General features: G+C 45.2%; 2 protein-coding genes across 3 annotated transcripts in view; one reads left to right on the forward strand and one right to left on the reverse strand.

Moving 5' to 3' along the window:
- The window catches only part of MSH5 (mutS homolog 5), an 88,873-nt gene that overhangs the window by 60,824 nt on the left and 9,213 nt on the right, over nucleotides 1–18,836 (reverse strand). The gene's annotated exons all lie outside the window — the stretch shown is intronic.
- The window catches only part of CLIC1 (chloride intracellular channel 1), a 33,328-nt gene that overhangs the window by 7,883 nt on the left and 6,609 nt on the right, over nucleotides 1–18,836 (forward strand). Inside the window, exons 2-3 of the mRNA XM_069943749.1 lie at nucleotides 13,330–13,439; nucleotides 17,479–17,604. Coding sequence (XP_069799850.1) covers nucleotides 13,330–13,439; nucleotides 17,479–17,604 — 236 coding nt within the window. The remainder of the gene's footprint in view (nucleotides 1–13,329; nucleotides 13,440–17,478; nucleotides 17,605–18,836) is intronic.

Below are 18,836 nucleotides of genomic sequence, written 5' to 3' on the forward strand. Positions count from 1 at the left end.
AATTTTACATTATAAATGGGTCCTGCACAGTATAGCGTATACTATATACATGGTGTACGTTATAGCTGGTTAGCTGGAGGGCACAGGTAAACTGCACCAGTGTCCGATACCATCAAGCTGTGCATCTAGTCCTAGGTACATTGTTCAGCCAAAACCTTAAAGCCACCTGCCTATGGAGGCCTACACTTTGATGGGGGCCCTGTGGTATCCATCGGTGCAGTCTCCATGGATCGGCAGAGATCTGGAGAGTATGGAGACGAGGTCAGACATCATGTTCCTCACTTCTGATCAATGGCTAGGACATTATCCTTTAGGGCCCTATTCCACCGGACGATTATCGTTTGCATAATCGTTAACGATCTCAAACGACCGCTATTGCGAAAGACCTGAAAACGTTCACTCATTTCCATGGAACTATAATCGTTACTTATGATCGTAATTGCGATCGTTTTTTTTTTTTTTGCTATTTATTCGCTATTGCGAACGACTGAACAATGTCTTATTCAATGCGAACGATTTGCGAACGTTTTGCGAACGAGCAACGATAAAAATAGGTCCAGGTCTTATAAAGCGATCAACGATTTCTCGTTCGGTCGTTAATCATTAACTGCATTTCAACCGAACGATTATCATTTAGATTCGAACGATTTAACGATAATCTGAACGATAATCGTCCGGTGGAATAGGGCCCATAGAAGCAGGCCATTAGGGGGTCTCGCTGGCATTAAGGGGAGGACTTGTTGTATACAGTGGTTAGGTAGGCCGTACGTGTCCTAGTAACATCCACCCAATGCCAGTCCACATCTCCTACATTGTCTGTCACACTGTCCCCGCTGGCTTGTTGTCTTCCCATGTACGCCTTGGTACTGGGTAAGTAGACAGTTTTGGGAATTGACCAACTTGGTTGCTCTTACTGAACTTTGGCTACACTACAAGCTGTGTGATCTGACCAATTTCTAGCAGGAACTTTTTAGCAGTTCGCTCTACAGTAGCTCGGAGCAGGATAGTCTTATATATATCTGCATCAATGAGTCTAGGGGAAGGGGGGGGGGTCTCACTCCTTCTAACGCTTTTTGTAGGTGCTAATAAGTACCGGTCGGGGCTTTTTATAAAGTATTGATTGTAAATTCCAGGTTGTAGGGATTTCTTTTGTTCTTGGAGATCTTGGGTCACGTATCTGCGATACACATTATAGATATTCTCCTGTTCACAATGATTATAGGAAATTCCTATGGTGCGGTCAGACCTTATTAAATCTACTATTTACCATTTCAGCTCTATAAAATTACGGCTCTCAGAGCTTTATAATTGAAATACATTTGTCCAGCGCATATATATATAATTTTTTTTTTTTTTTTTTAAAGATTCGGTTCTTTGCAACCTGGCCTTATACATTAGATGAGGGATGGAGAACCTTTGGCCCTCCAGCTGTTGCAAAGGCTGTAGTTTTGCAACAGCTAGAGGGCCGATAGGGCCGATAATAACTGTAAACAAGCACCGATCTGCTAGATCGGCGCTCGTTTACTGGGCCTATTACACGGCCCAATAATCGTGTAACAAGGGCTGTATAGACATAGTTACCGATGTCCTTGCAGCCCTTGCTTAAAGTGACTGTACCACCAGGCCCAGGCTGAAGCACTGGAGGCGGCCGACCCACCCTTAGTGGGAAGAAACTCCAGCCCCTCCATGACGTGACTCCATTAGAATCAATGGAACCCTATCATGGAGGGGCTAGGGTGTCCTCCCACTAAGGGTGGGTCAGCCCGCCTCCAGTGCTTCAGCCTGGGCCTGGTGGTACAGTCACTTTAAACTGCATACATTACCTATCCGTGGTCCAGTCTGCTTCTCCCCGGGTCCCGCGCGCTGCAGCTTTTAGAGTGGCCTGTCTCAGCTGACAGGCCGCTCAGCCAATCACTGGCTGCGGCGGTCACAGCCAGTGATTGGCTGAGCGGCCTTTCAGCTAAGACAGGCCGCTCTGAAGCTGGAGTGCAAGAGGAGCCCTGGACCACGGATAGGTAATGTATGCACACCCAACAATTATGGGTCTGAACCTATATCAATGATCAGCCGATGATCGTTGTCATCAGCTGATCATTGTGTTTATTACACGGAACGATAATCTGCCAGATAGAGACTATTATTGTTCAGTGTAATAGTACCTTAAGTCTTTATACCATAGTAAGCAGTCCATACACCTCAGATTATGGACTATAAGGCATTGTCAGAATACTGACGAGACATCCAATGTCTCTGACTCTCCACAATAGCAGATGGCGGATGAGAGAAGGGTAGGGCTTGTTAGATTTTTAACATGCCGGATCCTTTTGTTCAGAGTCTGGCCTTGGTTTTCTCAGAGGGGCACTCAGTGGATATCACACAGTATACAACTTCACTACAATAGTCCTTCAATACATATAAGAAGGGAGAATATTGTCAGCTGCCAGAGGAGGAAGCAGACAGATTCTGTCCAGCAGAACCAAGGGGGACACATTGAGGCAAGAAAACAAACTATACCCAGTATATATTTAAAGGGGTCCTATCCAGATTCCTATTACAATGAAGAAGAGTAAGATTTATTCTGGACTTATTAGTCTCCATTCTCTGCCCGTTGTAAAGCTATGACTTCTCTGGTATGTTTCATAGTCGGGTGTAATAGAAAGCCTGCCTCTGTGCAGCCGCATGAAACTCCTGACATGTTCCCTTTAAAACGGTTATTAGCGGCATTTCTGAACTTCTAGTACATGAATGATTCATGGGATAACCCCCTCTAAGGGATCATAAAAACGGATCAATGTGTCATTGTTACTGTCCCCACTGACTCACAGTCTTGCTATGGAGTCCGGTTATCACAGAGCATTCTCTATTCTTGGTACAGAAGCCGCGTCCCTCGCAGCGCCATAAATGCCTCTGTCATTACTGTACTCTACTATCAAACAGGGATTGTCCTTAGAGGAGAATTCCATCAATGGGTAACCCCGACGCTGACCTATACACACACGTTTCTAATCATTCTGCAGTTAAAGGAAATGTATCATCTACATTATACAGAAACTTATTTTTTCCCCCAATTAGATTAATTAATTGTATTTTTTGTACGTTATGTAAACAGCCATATTGCCTGAGCTGTATAACAGCATTTAGGGATATGCTTTACAGCAAACCCTATGGGAATAGGCAACAGTGGGCAGGAACTGTCCCAGTACAGGGGGAAAAGTTACTGAGCATACTATGTGACCTTTGCTGAGGTCATTCCACAGGAAGGGGAAGGCTGAGCTGAGAGCTTCATCTATTGTTTTCTGTACATTATTGAAGCATCTATATTGCCTGAGCTGTTTATAACAACATTTAGCAATATGCTTTGCAGCAAAACCCATGGACATAGACAACAGTAGGCAGCAGGGAAACTACCATTTATACTCTGTTACCTTTGCCGAGCTCATTCTACACAGGGGGTGAGCTTCACGTATGGTTATCCCTATTTACTGGTGTCCCCTTTTGCTGTAGATGTCACTTTACAGCTTTCTCTTCTTGATCACCACAGACAGAACAGGAAGCCTCAGTTTTAGGCCTAGTGGTGACATTAGGAACTGCAAGATTACCATATTTCAGAATAGAGTTCAATAGAAAATTAGATGAAACATCACCATACGGACCCTCCTCCTCTCTCACTGTGACTACTATAACAACCTCTTGCAGCTGTATGATAGTTTCACCCCTAATAATATAGTTTTTGTTTCAGTGGAAAGTTTTAGAATTCTGGAAACTTCCCCTGACTCAGTGGTCATGTTTTGTGGTTTTTGGTCTCTTGTCTCCAAGGGGAAGAAACTTTCATGTCTGACTGCAGAATCTGAGGTCTCAGGGGGCTTCTGTGTAAAACCCATCTGCTCTATACACAGGGGGAACTTGCCCAATATTTCTGCATGAAACCCATGTGTAATATGGCACAACATGGCTGATATCTGAGCATAGCTGGGATGGGGAAGCTACGGCCCTCCAACTGCGGCAAAACTACAATTCCCATCATGCCTAGACAGCCAAAGCTTTCACTTTGTCTGTCCAGGTATGATGGGAATTGTAGTTTTGCTGCAGGTTCCTTAGTGTGAAGGCCCATACGGTACTGGGGATTTTCTTCTGTGAATATTACCGATGTCTTATAGTACAGGCATTGCTTCCGGAGGGGAATAAAGGCTCCAAATTAGAGATGAACGAATTTACAGTAAGCCGGTATCTGAGTCAGCAACAGCAGGCACAGGTCAGGATACATGGGAATACAGCAGGCACAGGTCAGGATACATGGGAATACAGCAGGCACAGGTCAGGATACATGGGAATACAGCAGGCACAGGTCAGGATACATGGGAATACAGCAGGCACAGGTCAGGATACATGGGAATACAGCAGAATTGCAGTAACACTCTTTTGCTTAGAATGCAAGAATTTAACAAGACTCAGGCAAGATGGAACAGGTGGAGCTAATTTAAATAAGTGAAAGTGGCTCTGGATTAGCAGAGAGCATTAAGGTTCGCTTATGCTGCGTTTACATGGAACGATTATCGTGCGAATTTGCACAATAACTATCGAACTCGAACGATAATCGTACGTGTAAACGCAGCGAACGATCGAACGACGAGCGAGAAATCGTTCATTTTGATCTTTGAACATGTTCTTAAATCGTCGTTCGCAAAAAATACGCAGATCGTTCCGTGTAAACAGTTGTTCGCCGATTTAAGCAATGTGTGAGATAGGCTTAAGTGATCGCAAATGAATTTCCGTACGATATATCATACCGTCTAAATGCTGATCGTTATGAAAAAAAAACGTTACTCCGACATCGTTAATCGTATGATCGGGCCAATTATCGTTTCGTGTAAACAGCATTACACACACAGATTATCTGACATCTTTGCGGCCAAAACCAGGAACAGACTGTAAACAGAGAACAGGTCATAAGGGTACAAACCCACACACCGTATACGCAGCAGATACACAGCAAATACGCAGCAGATTTGATGCTGTGTTCAGTTATTTAGATCTAATCTGCTGCGTATTTGTTGCGTGTTTGCTGCGTATCGCAGCAGTAAATCCGCTGCATATATGGTGTGTGGGTTTATACCTTAAGGAAAGACTGAGATTTTTCTTCTTTTTGGCTGAACAAATCTGTCAGATATCTCTGTGTGTAAAGGGACCCTAACATATGGTGACAAGCTGCCCTTATAAATCCAGAGCAGGTGGCCACTTGCACATCTTAGTGGCCAGAGGTATCACTGCGGCAGGGAGGAGGAGGAAGACACCAGCAGTCACAGGACAAGTATATAGTATAGCAAAATAAACTACAGGTCTGCGGTGGTGAGCATGTGCGGGACCTGGACGGTGCCGCCAGCAGAGAGTTGTCCGGCGTCATTACAGCATATCTGAGGGGCGGTGTGGCATGGCGTATCCAGTCATTCACATTGACCTGGTTAATGTTCACTCTAAACCACTGAACGGTAGTAAAAAAAAACCTGCAATTTTCTGCTTTGTGTTTGTTTTTTATAAAGGGAAATGTTACTACTACTATGGAAAGCCACATTACAGTACCACAAGTGTTTTAGTACATGTGGTTTTACTGACTTCCAGTACTCCTGCTTGAAGTCAATATGGAAGCAACCACAACATAAACATGGCGGATATGTTCTCTACAATCTACTTGGTCCAGTGCTGTTGTGTATTTTTATTGGAGTGTTGTTGTATTGAACTTGTAAGTGTGGAGTTAATATTTGTAGAATATTGGCACCAGTAGAGACTGAGTGACGGGATCTGTCCATGCCGTCTCATTCAGAACACTTTAAGCCAGGTGTAGTTGTGGGGGTTTTGCTTTCATTCTCTTTTCGTCTGTTGAAAACTGGAATCCTGTCCTTGTGAACGGAGTCCAGGTAGAGGCCCCGGGGCAACCTAGCGCTCCCTGTGTGTACACAATGACGGGCTGACGCCTGCTGTCATACACAAGTGTTTCCTAAACCTCATGGCTGGTTACTCAGAGTAATCGCACATCAGGGACGGGCCGCTCTAATCTCTGCCTGGTTTATTTTTAATTTCCGATATCTTAGTCGCCAATTATCGCTAATTTCTTCAAGCACACGCCTGTGGCCACTTTTATTCCTGGAACCATCTAACAAACAAATATGGCAACAACCATAAAAAAAACATAAAATAACTCTCAAAAAGTTTGAAATAAAATAAAAAAAAATACACAGATAGGGATTTAGCTGCTGATTATTAAAATCTTAAATGATAACCTTTTATTGCAGATTTCTTGCAAATTGTGTCCAACACCCCACCCCCACCCCTCGGTTAAAGTCAACAGGGAAAACCAGCAATAATTCTGCAGAGTATCCACAGCATAAACTAACAAGCTGCAGATTTATAATATGTACCAGAGGTCGACTTCCATCTGGATTCCCTATAAGATATAATGTCAACGTTCCATGTAGAGAATGCTTAGCATATCCTACCCAAGTAAGTTAGGGTATGTGCATACTGAGGAATAGGTGAGGAATTGAAGAGGAATCCGCTCTTATTTCAGCTTGAAATTCCTCCCGTAAAATATGAATAGAGCAATGTCCTATTGTGTTCAATGGGATTTCCACTCTGTTCACACTGCAGAATTTCTGAGCAGAATTTTTTTGCGGCTGATCCGCTTTCTGCCCAAAGAATTGATATGTCAATTCTTTGGGCGGATTCTGCTAGAGGAATCCTATAGAAGTCAATAAGGGTATGTTCACACTGATTAAAATAGGCGTAATTCTGCTGCGGAACTCTCCGCCGCGGAATTACGCCTGCCTCAGTGTGTCGTATCTCAATGGGAGAGCGCGCGCTCCTCCGCAGCCGCCGCGCTCTGCTCAAAGAAGTGACATGTCACCTCTCTGAGCGGAGAGCGGCGGCAGCGGAGAAGCATGCGCCCTCTCATTCACTCACTGAGGTCCGCCGCAGAATTCCGCCGTATTAGCTCAGTGTGAACATACCCTCATAGTGAATACTCAGCACCTCATCCTCTTAGGGAAATGTGTCACCAGAAAATGACCTATTTATGTTTAAATCACTTTTCTTTGTTAAACATATTAAAATTCTGTTTGTTTTTTAATTTCCCATTGTACTATCTATGTTATGAAATTTAGCAGTTTTCTTTCTGACCACGAAGCCTTAGTGTGCCATTACATGGGCCAATGGCAGCACGATCAATACTGTAAATCTGCTAGATCGGTGCTCGTTTACTGGGCCTATTACCCGATAATTGTTTAGCAAGGGCTGCACTGACATTGTTAGCAATGTCCGTGCAGTCTTTGCTTAAATAGTAAGACCGGGAACGTGGATGTTGAATCGTCAACCGCTGGCCGTGCATCTCTATTACACGTAATTACATGTAATAGCGATGCGCAGTCGGTGCCCAATAATTTTAGGCCAAAAGAAACAATCAGCCAATCGTTTCATCAGCTGATCGTTGTTTCTATTACACGGAGCTATAATTGTCCCGATTTGGCCGATTATCGCTCCATGTAATCGAGCCCTTAAACTAAGATAAGACTTTCTGCTCTGTGTTGATAACTTTTCAGTCAAAGCTAAAGCTTTGGCTGTCCAGGCATGATGGGAGTTGTAGTTTTACAACAGCTGGAGAGCCAAGGTTCCCCATCCCTGTTATAAACAGACAGCCTGGGCTTCACTATGTGATCAGCATTACCAGGCTTCATCATAGGTGTATTTTTTTCTCAAACAATCTGATGAAGTCTGGTAATGCTAATAACATAGCAAAGCAAGCCAGTCAATTTGGACAAAATTGCAGAGACATATAATTAATTAAGCTCTGATTATGTAAACAAAGAACGTCATATGTGAACACAGCCTCACGGAGATATCTCAGTTTGCCGACCCACATGTTTCTGTGATCTTTATGAGCAAATTAATTCACGCTTAAAGAACCCTGCACATGGCCACATCACCGCTCCTTAGGTACAACACCCACACTGAATGGGCACACAGGTACATAGAATATGGAGGCACCGGGCGTGCCTGTTTCTCCATAGATAGTCAGTCTTTACCACGTGGCGTTGTTTTGCACATGACGCCTGGATTTGCATGTATTAGCAGGTGGAATTTGCTGTAGATCTCACTCATTACTATTATGGAAAATATGTGGCCTTTGTGCATGACCAAGCTTGCGGAGTATTTTAAAGGGATTGTCCAGGAACAGCAACAAAAAACAAACAAACAATGAACCACATTTCCATAAGTTGTGTACTCCACTTCGCCCCCATTCGTCTGCTTTCTTTTTGTTGCCTATAGAGATGAGTACAACTAGAGCTAGAGTTGGCTGCAGTCTAGGAAAGCATGGATACAGCCACAGGCCTATGGCTTTATCCATGTTTTCCCAGACTCCCTAGCACTGCATCCAAATTCTTTAGCCACTGCTATTCAACTGCTGAGCGATCGGACTCGGGCATGCTCCACTTGCCTCATCTCTACTACTACAACAGCTTTCTGATCCTGGTGACACCTGCTTTGTTCTGGTCACGTTCGGAGTAAAACCTTTCACCCGTCAAAATGGTACAGAATTAGATCTGTTGTTATACTGTGAAGTTTAGCAGTTCTTCCTGTCTGTAGCTCATTTCCTGACCTGACTCATGTATAACACACGGCTTTTACTATGCCGCCCTCCCCCACCAGCCGTCATTGTTGTGTAGAGATTGGTCAGATGGAGAACTCTGCAAAAAGATCCGATCAATTCAGCATAGAATACAGAACTGGCTTACTGCACCAATATTCCTGCAAAACGCTGATAATCTGCTCCTCGAACTGCCAGATTGACCATGACAGAGTATGGGATATTACAGATCTTCATGACCCTATGGTTGTGGTGTTGCTTGGACCTGCTGTGGAGCCCAGTTGAGAGGGTCCCTTAGCGCTCAGGCCATGTTATGGTGCAGGTAAGACAGTGTCCACAAAACAGAAGGGTAGGAGTTGATCGCCCCCCCATCTATTTTCCGTGGTCCTTGGTTTCTCATGGTGCAGAGTCTTAATAGATTTGGCCTCCACCTCCAGGGCCTTCAACTATTTTTTCAAGAGGGTTCCATGGTTCCTTTCACCAATAAAGTCCTCCACCTTCTTCACAGAAGTTAATGGTTTTCTTTTGAATAGAGTGGTAACTTCCTGAAAGTATTACTGGTAAGTTTCAGGCTGACTGTATCCCGTGTCTTCTCGTTTTGTGGTTTTGGCACACGTTGCATCAAAGAGAGCAGATGCTTTTCTCAAGATATGTCAGATTCATTGTCCGTTCTCTCCTGAACATGGTTTATGGCACCATAAAACTTTTAATTATTGGTGGCTGACTACTGTCAGCCATGATGATTGCCAGTCAAAGATATATTACTGTTGGAGGATACCCATGATGTTTGCTGGCATTTGACAAAGAGGGAGGTCAAGGGAGCTGTTTGGGTGGCTGTAGTTATCTTCTTTTTTTTTTTTTTTTTGTAAGACAGGTTCACACCATGCTCTGAGTTTTTGTAAAAAACTGTATACGTGTGACTTGAACTTGGTCACTGGCTGACTGTCTGGGTCAGTAAATGACGTCTGTCCATGCTTCGAAAGGCACAATGATGCCGTGAATGCTCTCTAAACGTTCTATATCTGCAGTGTTGTTTCAACTAAGTATTATAGATTTAGTGATCACAATTAGGACGTACATAGAGAAAAAATGGCCCTGTGGTTTGGCGCCAACATTACCATATTGAAATCCAACACGCTTGATCTTTCTTTGCCCTGACATCTGCTGTAGGAGAGTCGGGGGGCCCCATACACATAAGATAGTTGCCCATAATTGACTGGTTTGCCTAGGCTTTGACTAACCTATATGGGCACATGAATGTTGTCCGGCTCCTGCCCCTTTTTCCCATTTGGTGATGCCATTGTTTTTTGTCTATAGTGAAACCTCTTTGAGAAGACCACCCACTATGCAAAGTCTATGGTGAACTGAAAATTGGTCACACATCATCTGGTCTGGACAAGAGGGGGCTTCTGAAAGGTGGGGAGTCCTTTGAAAATTGGAAGAAATTCAAGAGGCCTGTTATTCATTGATTCTGGCAAGATTTTGGGACTATTGAATTCTCTAAGCAGGACTAGGTGTGGACTCCTTCAACCATGACTCAGAGACTCCTAAGATACCATAGAAGACACTTGTGTTGATCTTGGCAGCCAACAAGAAGCTTGCTTTGATGTTTTTGGCATTTGTTTGCCTGATTCATAGGACAAATCTTGTTGGTCATGGGTAATATCGCTATAAGTGGTCCAGAACATCCAACATATTCCTTCTCTGTCGATACCCGTCATAAACCCCATAGTATATGAGAAGGTCTTTACTTTCTACTCCTCAATACAAGGAGGGGCTTTTGGCTGGGGTGCCAGCTTCTGACAGGAAAGGTGTAATTCTCTTCATCTTCTTACTTCCGAGTAATCCGGTCCCTTACAAGAACGGCTTTCAGCACCGACATGCCCTTTCCTATGGGAGGAACTGGGTGATTTGGTGGGACACCACCCAATGTAAGATTTACTCAGTGACCTCATCTCTTTGTAGGGTCTGGGTGTGGTGTGTGTACTTTCTTGCTCACAGCTATTCCTGTACCAAGATTAATTTTTTTTTCCTATTAAAAACTTTATAAGGCATTTTCCTGTTTCTATGCCCCAGAGCTATAATCCTATTTAGATGGCACAGCGTCCGCCATAAAATCTCTGTATTGTATGTTCAAGCTTGGGGCACATGGCACGTCTCCAATGACACTTTGACACTGAATCTGCACCTTAATAGTATACGGGATGGCACTGGGCGGGAGGTGGCATGCGCAGTGGATGCTCCTGTCTGGCAATGAAGTGTAGTTTATAGTGCTAAAGCCAGGGACTGGCAGGATCCGGGCACTGGCTTGGGCCAGTTAGGTCACCTTTGCATGTCACGTAAGTCAACCTAATCTACTCATTTAACACAGGTGTGGTCAACTAAAAATAACTTCATTCCATTCCGGGAGATTATTGACCAGGACATGTGCGGAAACAAATATTTCTCCTTACAATATACTGCCATATACTTAACATCTATTAAAGTGGGATTCCAGTTTAAAAAATGTATTAAAAAAGTTATCTTCTTTGTATAATCTATAAAGTTGCACAACTTTTTTCACTATATTTTCAGTACCAGTTGGATTGGAAGATGTCTTCTTGCTGTCATTTATTATTCACGGTCATTGTTTACTTGGTTAACGGTCTGTCCCGGTCGTGTGGCGGTCATATCTGATAACTACGTGATGCTGGTGGTCCAGTTCATTGGGAGATGTTGACTGTTCAGATGTTCTCCATACACTTTAATAGCAAATAAGCCAATTTCAGCAGGATTGGCCAACCATCTAATGTTTAGGAGGCCTCCTGACTCTCCCCCGTTCCAGATGTTAGGGGAGAGAAGAGTCGTGCATGTTGGATTTCAACATAACTGACTCATTTGTTCTTGGTAGATAAGCCACCATCAGAGGAGTCTGTCACTAGCTTTCTCCATTCTCCTCATTCAAATATATACGCACCTGGCCAAGCTGGGCATAAAGGCGTAAGGGAGGGTTAGGAGAGAGCTGAAAGGGGTCTCCACATCTGGATAAATTATGGCCCTTAATACAAGATCCAAGGGATAGAACATAACTAAGAGATCTCAAGAGCCAGGCCTGCAAAGTTTGAGCGTCAAGCTCACACGTGTACACCACTGCTCCATTCATTCTCTATGAAGCCACCAAAGATAGATGAAAGCTGCATTCATCTTCTCTGCTCTATAGAGAATTAATGGAGCTGCAGAGCTTATGTGTAGCCTGCATCTCGCAGAAGACTGCAACGGTCAGATCCCTGATCTCTTATAGTTGGGCATATGCATGGTAATTTTAGGCATATTATATAATTGCTCTATACTAATTTGTTTTATCGTGACTGTACTCGGCATCGCCAATCTGGTCCCCACCCATCGATGACTTGCGCAAACACATTGCAGCCAATGACTGGCCTCGGGGGACTCATGCCAACTACCTCTGAGGCCAGTGATTGGTTATAAGGCGCCCCTGCACATCATTGGGGTCCAACTGTAAGCATATCATGCTGGGAAATGTTAAATATACTGCAGAATAAGAACCTGTCAGCGATGATGGATGTAGTGGAGTTGAATTACGTGATTACGGTCATAAATCAGAGAGTCCCAATCATGCACAAAGCAGCACTAAAGTAGATTGACTTGTAATCCTATATAAAACCACTCTGCTACCTCTATATGTACAGTGTGTTAGGGCCCTATGACACGGGACACTTATCGTGCAAAAAATCGTTATATCGTTCGAATTTAAACGATAATTGTTCTGTGTAATTGCAGGCAACAATCGAAAAATCGCTCGTACGTCGTTGATTTAGATCTGAACCTAAAATTATCGCTAATCGTTCGCTGTAATTCCTCATTCGTTCGCTCCAGTTCCGCATTTGTCCACTAATCGTTCAGTGTAATTGCGCATTGCCCATTGTTTTGCTGGGATCAGACGGAGTAAACGATCATAGTGACGATTGCAATAACTATCATAGTAACGATCGTAACTAACGACAATCATTCTGTGTAATGTGGTGGACGATTTCAGGTTAAGATAAACAATCTTGTTTGCAATGCACAGTCTTATTTTCCACCCTCTTTGTGTTTGCCCACATAAGTATTCCTCCTTGTCTGACTCTCCACACCCATGGTGATAACCTTCATCTCGTGTTATTCACCCTCTTCTGCCCAGAACCTACAGCTTCTCTCTGCTGCACTTTCTGAATGAAAACCTTCCCATCTCTGCTTGCTGTCCCCTCTGCAGCCCCAGGGCCTCTATTCTTGTTTGTCTTATACACATGGGCTGCTCCGTGCCAGGGTTAGTAAGACACGGGTGTGCCCCTTCAGGAATTCACTAGGATGGACGTGCCAAGGAATGGAGACGGGACTAGCATTCACCTCTCCTCCACGTCACCCGCACTCCTCCATAGACACCTCTGGTATCCCCCCTCCCCCCATCCCCACCTTACACTTCACAATCCACTTCTCGCTCCTTGTTCTTCATTAATTCCTCCTTGTTTGCTTAGTCTCTGGCTCGGTTCCTCTCTCTGAGTCACTGACACTCCTCACCCTCCTCGCCGCCTTGTTCTTCTCTTGCACAACGCGGTTATTGTTAATATTTCACGAGATGCCCAATAATATGCAGTATATTCGGATTGATGGCTGGTTGACCTCTTAATAAACCCAATCTGTCTTTTCCCCTATAGGCGGGCTCTGATGGACAGACCATTGGGAATTGCCCCTTTTCCCAGCGACTCTTCATGGTCCTCTGGTTGAAAGGCGTCACATTCAACGTCACCACGGTCGATATGAAAAGGTAAGGAGGTGTTGGTGTTAAATTTACAAAAGATGTAATAAATTCTACACAAGGATGAGATGTAGGGGCACAAAGGGGCACTCCACCACCATGGACACTCTTCTTTCTCATCCAGTTGGTTAGAGGACAACTGGTTGCATATCTAAATGGTCAGTTGACCAAGAACAGAGCCACACATACATACACACACACACACACACACACACACACACACACACACACACACACACACAGCTGTCTGTCACATATGCAGGGGGCAAAAGGTCAGGGGAGGTCCAAGCTTTACATCAGGGCCTCCATCTTAAAGGGGTTATCATGCCCAATCCCTGCAAATGCTATTCCACCATTGCCTGTCCTCACTGTTTAGCTTTTTCTGGTGCCTCGCTCAGCCAGACTCTTTCAGGGCGGGTCTCCAACGCAGGCTGTGATTGGCTGAGCAGGCATTTTGTGAGTGAAGCATCAGAAAAAACTGATCACCAAGGACCGGCTTTGTCTGGTGGTGGTGTGTGTTGTTTGTTTTTGTTTTTTTTAAATGGGGTAACAGGAAGAGAGTCACTGGCAGACACCTCTGATGGCAGCTTATCTACCCTGGGACCACAAAGATTGGAAATCTTAAAATGCAACCGCCCTATCCTTCTGCCCCCTGATATTTTCATTTATTGGAAAATCTGGAATCCCTCTTACATATTGGGTGGCTGACAGTAATATAATGTGTATGGTGAGGAGGGGTCCGGAATACTCATCACTGCTTTATTCCTATGGGAGACTTGTTTGGGGCTTTCTTAAAATCTCTGAGGGTCCCAGCAGTTGACCCCCTGCTATCAGGGGGAGACCAGCCAGACAATAACCCTGCCGGCTTCTAGTGAAAGCGCTCAATGCAGTGAAATCCTAGGTGCATTGCCCCCTGGGAAACCTGAATATGCAAAAGAGCCAGTGGAGCCTCACTGAAGAGTCTCGAAACACAGGACTAGCCAGATATCCCTCCGGGAAGGACCCAGCCTAGGGGCGGCTCCTGTAAGGAAACCACCAAACCCACCATATTAAGTGGCCCTATATGTCAATGTAATAACAAGAGAAAAACCAAGGCCAGGTGTCGACTACTACTAAGCTTTGCTCCCACCTAGCCAGAATCCTGCTCCACACTGATGAGGGGCAGCACCCGGAAACAGCTGTCTGTGGATGGTTACCTGGCCTTTGTTTTTCCCTTGTCATTACATTGACTTATAGGGCCACTTGATATGGTGGTTTTCTTACAGGAGACAACCCTTGGCTTGGTCCTTCCCAGAAGGATATCTGGCTAGTGCTGTGTTTCGAGACTCTTCAATGAGGCCCCACGGGCTCTGCTTTTGCATATTCATGAAAGTGAAAACATCAGACAGGCATGGGAGTGCGAGAGAATAAAAAACAAGTAACCTCGCCCCTCCTCGTGACTCCGCTGCACAGTTTCCGGGTCGTGTTCATCACCACTGGACATAATCTTAGGCTGTATTGGGTAAACTACGTACCCAACTCTACCAGCTGCAACGTCCCCGTCCAGCTGAGTGATTGCCAGCTTAGCCAGTCAATGACTGGGACGGTGTCTTGCCCCAGCCACTGATTGGCTGAGCGGGCAATCGTTCAGCCAGGTACGTGACATTGCAGCTAGAAGAGCTGCCAGACACCAGCCAGGACTCAGGAGTGGCGCTATGGGCTAAATTACATGGGACGATTATTGTGAAAAAAATCGGTTTAACGTTCAATTTTAAACGACGATCGTTTCGTGTGAATGCAGGCAATGATCGTCAATCGTTTAAAGCGGTTATCCAGCGCTACAAAAACATGGCCACTTTACCCACTACTGTTGTCTCCAGTTTGGGTGGGGTTTTGAAACTCTGTTCCATTGAAGTAAATGGAGCTTAATTTCAAACTGCACCTGAACTGGAGACAACAGTAGGGGGAAAAGTGGCCATGTTTTTGTAGCGCTGGATAAACCACCCCCCCCCCGTCTGCCTTTTTTTTTTTTTTTTTAGTTTGCTGGGACTTCTCCTTTAAGCTGTCAGTGTCTTTTCTCAGTTTACTACGTTGTTGTGTACAGCCTATTGTTCCCTGCTATCAGCCATATCAGAGAGGGGAGAGGCGAGGCTGACCTTTCCGTACATAGCTGTGGGTGACATCAGCCGCTCCGCACTATTATAAGCTGTCACCTCGCCTAAGAGGCAATAATAACCAAGACAATGAGCGCACAATAAAGTGACTAGATACCTGCGTACATTGTGCTGCACTGTGACTCACCGCTGCCCCACAACCTCTTCCCTCTTATAGCCGGTGGCCGTCTGCCATGAGGCTAAGCCGTTCATTCACTGAAATCCTCTGCCATCGCTGCTTTCCTTTCCACACCCAACTTGCAAAACGCGTGAAAGAATGGACGTTGTGTAAAGGGCGTGGACTCCATTGCAGTCACTTCTGTATTGCTTCAGTGCATCTATAATAATAGTAATCTCTATTTATATAGCGCCTGCATAGACCACAGCCCCTTACATTACAGAAGGTACACAGACAGCGTAACCCAACATAAACTACTCAACTATGGAAGAACTAGTAGGGGTGACCCAAAAAGATAAAGCTAGCCATACAATAAGATAGCGTTCTCTCCTGTCCCCATACATATGCACGCTCAACTTGACAGAGTGTGCATGTATTTTTAGTATGGAAAGGGGAGAAACTCTGCTGACTCAGATTATGGAGGACGTTGGCCTGAGATCACTGGTAAAGCATAGTCTGGGTAGATGAGGGAGAAGATGTAGGGACCTGCAGTACTGGGGAGAGATGTGTGGGTGATAGTGATGTGGAGACTGACGTGACCGGTAGTGGCTGGACATGAAGAGGGACCTGCCTGCTGCATTTAGGATAGACCTGAGAGGGGGAAGACTGGTTAGTAAAGTGTTCATTACTACATCCCTGTTTAAAGGGGTTATCTAGCACTACAAACACATGGCCACTTTCTTCCAGAGACAGCTCTGCTATTTGCAATTAAGCTCCATTTACTTCAATGGCGCTGAGTTTGAAACCCCACCCAATCTGAAGACAAGAGTGGTGCAAAAGTGGCCATGTTTATGTAGTGCTGGATAACCCCTTTAATTGCAAAACACACCTGAACTGAAGACAAGAGCGGTGCCGTCTCTGGAAGAAAGTGGTCATGTTTTTGTAGCACTAGATTACCCTTTTAAAGGGGGTTATCCCAACAGTGTAACTCTGGAGAGAAAAGAAACATACACTGCTTTAATACAGTTGTATAAACTTTATATTTTTTAATTTATGTACTATTATACAAGAATACATTTGTATTGAGAACTGCAGGGTTGTCCAAGCCCAGAGTAAGCAGTGATAGTGTGTGTGTGGGGGGGTGTTTGGCGCTCTATCAGTAGCGGTGTTGGTGGCACTGCTTGATTAGAGAAGGGGAAGCAGAAACCAGGGCTTGGGCAGCCCCGCAGTTCTCAGCAGCAGAGTGGTCTGTATTGCCTCTTACTGCTGCCACTCAACATGCCATTGATGTTATATTACAAAGTAATGTTACTTTATTACAGCAATGTGCAATGAAAAAAAAAATCTCTTGGGTTTAACCCTGCCGTGCTCTTGAAAATAGGGGTCCTGAAGCTCCACTGGAATGGTGGTCATGCACGCTGACTGCCACTCCATTCCTTGCCTATTAGACTTCTGAAGCTAGCACAATGCAGCGCTCGGTTCCCTCCATCAAGCTCATAGCTGGTGCATGCTCAAGCACTGCTCCGTTCCCATGGCCCCCCCCCTCTGTAGCCTTTTCTTGGCGTCATGTCTGCAGTCTATATGTATAGTCAGTGTTACTCTTGCGGATTGCTGCAGCTTTCAGCGCTGTTATGTAACCACGCTCGGTGCTCACACCATCCAGTCTTTCAGGTTTGGCGGCTGGCTGTAGGAATGTGGTGATATAATCCCGCTCTTCCAATCCCCATTCTGTGCTGTCATGGTTTGTGTCATCATGGTGTCTGTCGTCTCATGCACATCTTGTCTTTTTATTTTATAGGAAGCCAGAAATCCTGAAGAATATTGCGCCCGGAGCTCAGCCGCCTTTCCTGTTGTTCCGAGAAGAGGTCAGAACAGACACCAACAAGATAGAGGAGTTCCTGGAGGAGACCCTGTGCCCCCCTAAGTACGTGCATAAAGCACCATAGCATTGTCATGTAAAGGACTGTCGACACCTAGTGCCCAACAATGGCAGCCATATTTGTGGCCGGAAGCAATATGTCGCTTTCTGAGTCTTAAAGGGATATTCCCATCTCAACTAATATAGTTATACTTGTAGGACTTGTCCCCTTCTCCTGATAGGCTGCTCTTTCCCTCCCATCTTTGATATCCTGTTGCCTAGGTTACCAACCACCACTCTGCTCTAAAAGCAGTGGTCTGGCTGGTGTGTGTGCATATAGCTATAATGTAGATGTATAGTAGTACAGTGTGTATACATACTGTATAATAAATAAAAATACATATACCATATCTAAGCTATTAGGATTGTCTGTCAACAAGCTGACTAATTCCAACTAGCAGAATTATAAATGCAGCCCTGGAGCATAATACAGGACAGAATATTGCATAAGATCAGTCTAGTGTTTACATAGTAACTCAACCAAACACACTGCAGTATGGCAAAGGACTAGCGAGAGTGGGGCTGGAAAGGGGGTCATGAACGGCATGCTATAGCAAAGCAAGCCAACTGTCAATCACCTCCGCTACGGGGCGCTGCTTTAGAATAGGCATTAGGAGAGGCTCCGTATCTGCATGCAGTAGCGCTAGTAATACATGACTGTGCTGGGACCAGGGCTTGAGCAGCCCGGCAGTTCCCAACACAGCCATTAGGGGCAGTGGGGTAGCAGACCACTCAACTGCCTACCTGCCACATAGGCCCTGGCAAAACGTGGTCTGCCTCCATGGTGGCTACAGCACAGAGCACCCACTGCCAGTCCCCCTTATGGCCGGAGGCAGCACTGCACCTCCAGCCACAAGCTTTCTCTACCCCCCGCCCCACCTTACTGTGCACATACTCACATGACCGACACAGCCCCCTTCTGCCAGTTACTCTGCGCCAGGTCTGGGAGAATGGAATGCCGCGGGACTGTGGGTCATGTGAGTGTGCATCAGGGGGGTGTACAGAATACATCGGCCCCGTACAGTTCCTTGCTATGGGGCCCCATGAATCCTAGCTACGCACCTGATTGGGCATGTCACGCCTTACTGCTGTCACTCAGTGTGCGTGTGTGTGTGTGTGTAATGGCCCTATTCCACGGGTCGTTTTAGAGGAGCAAACGAGCGCTATTAGCGCTCGTTTGCTCCTCGTTCGCCGCTCGCTGCCGCCGCTATTCAGCGTGGCTGCAGCGAGCGGGTGAG

This window comes from Dendropsophus ebraccatus, chromosome 10 (assembly GCF_027789765.1).
Source record: "Dendropsophus ebraccatus isolate aDenEbr1 chromosome 10, aDenEbr1.pat, whole genome shotgun sequence".
Lineage (NCBI taxonomy): Eukaryota > Metazoa > Chordata > Amphibia > Anura > Hylidae > Dendropsophus > Dendropsophus ebraccatus.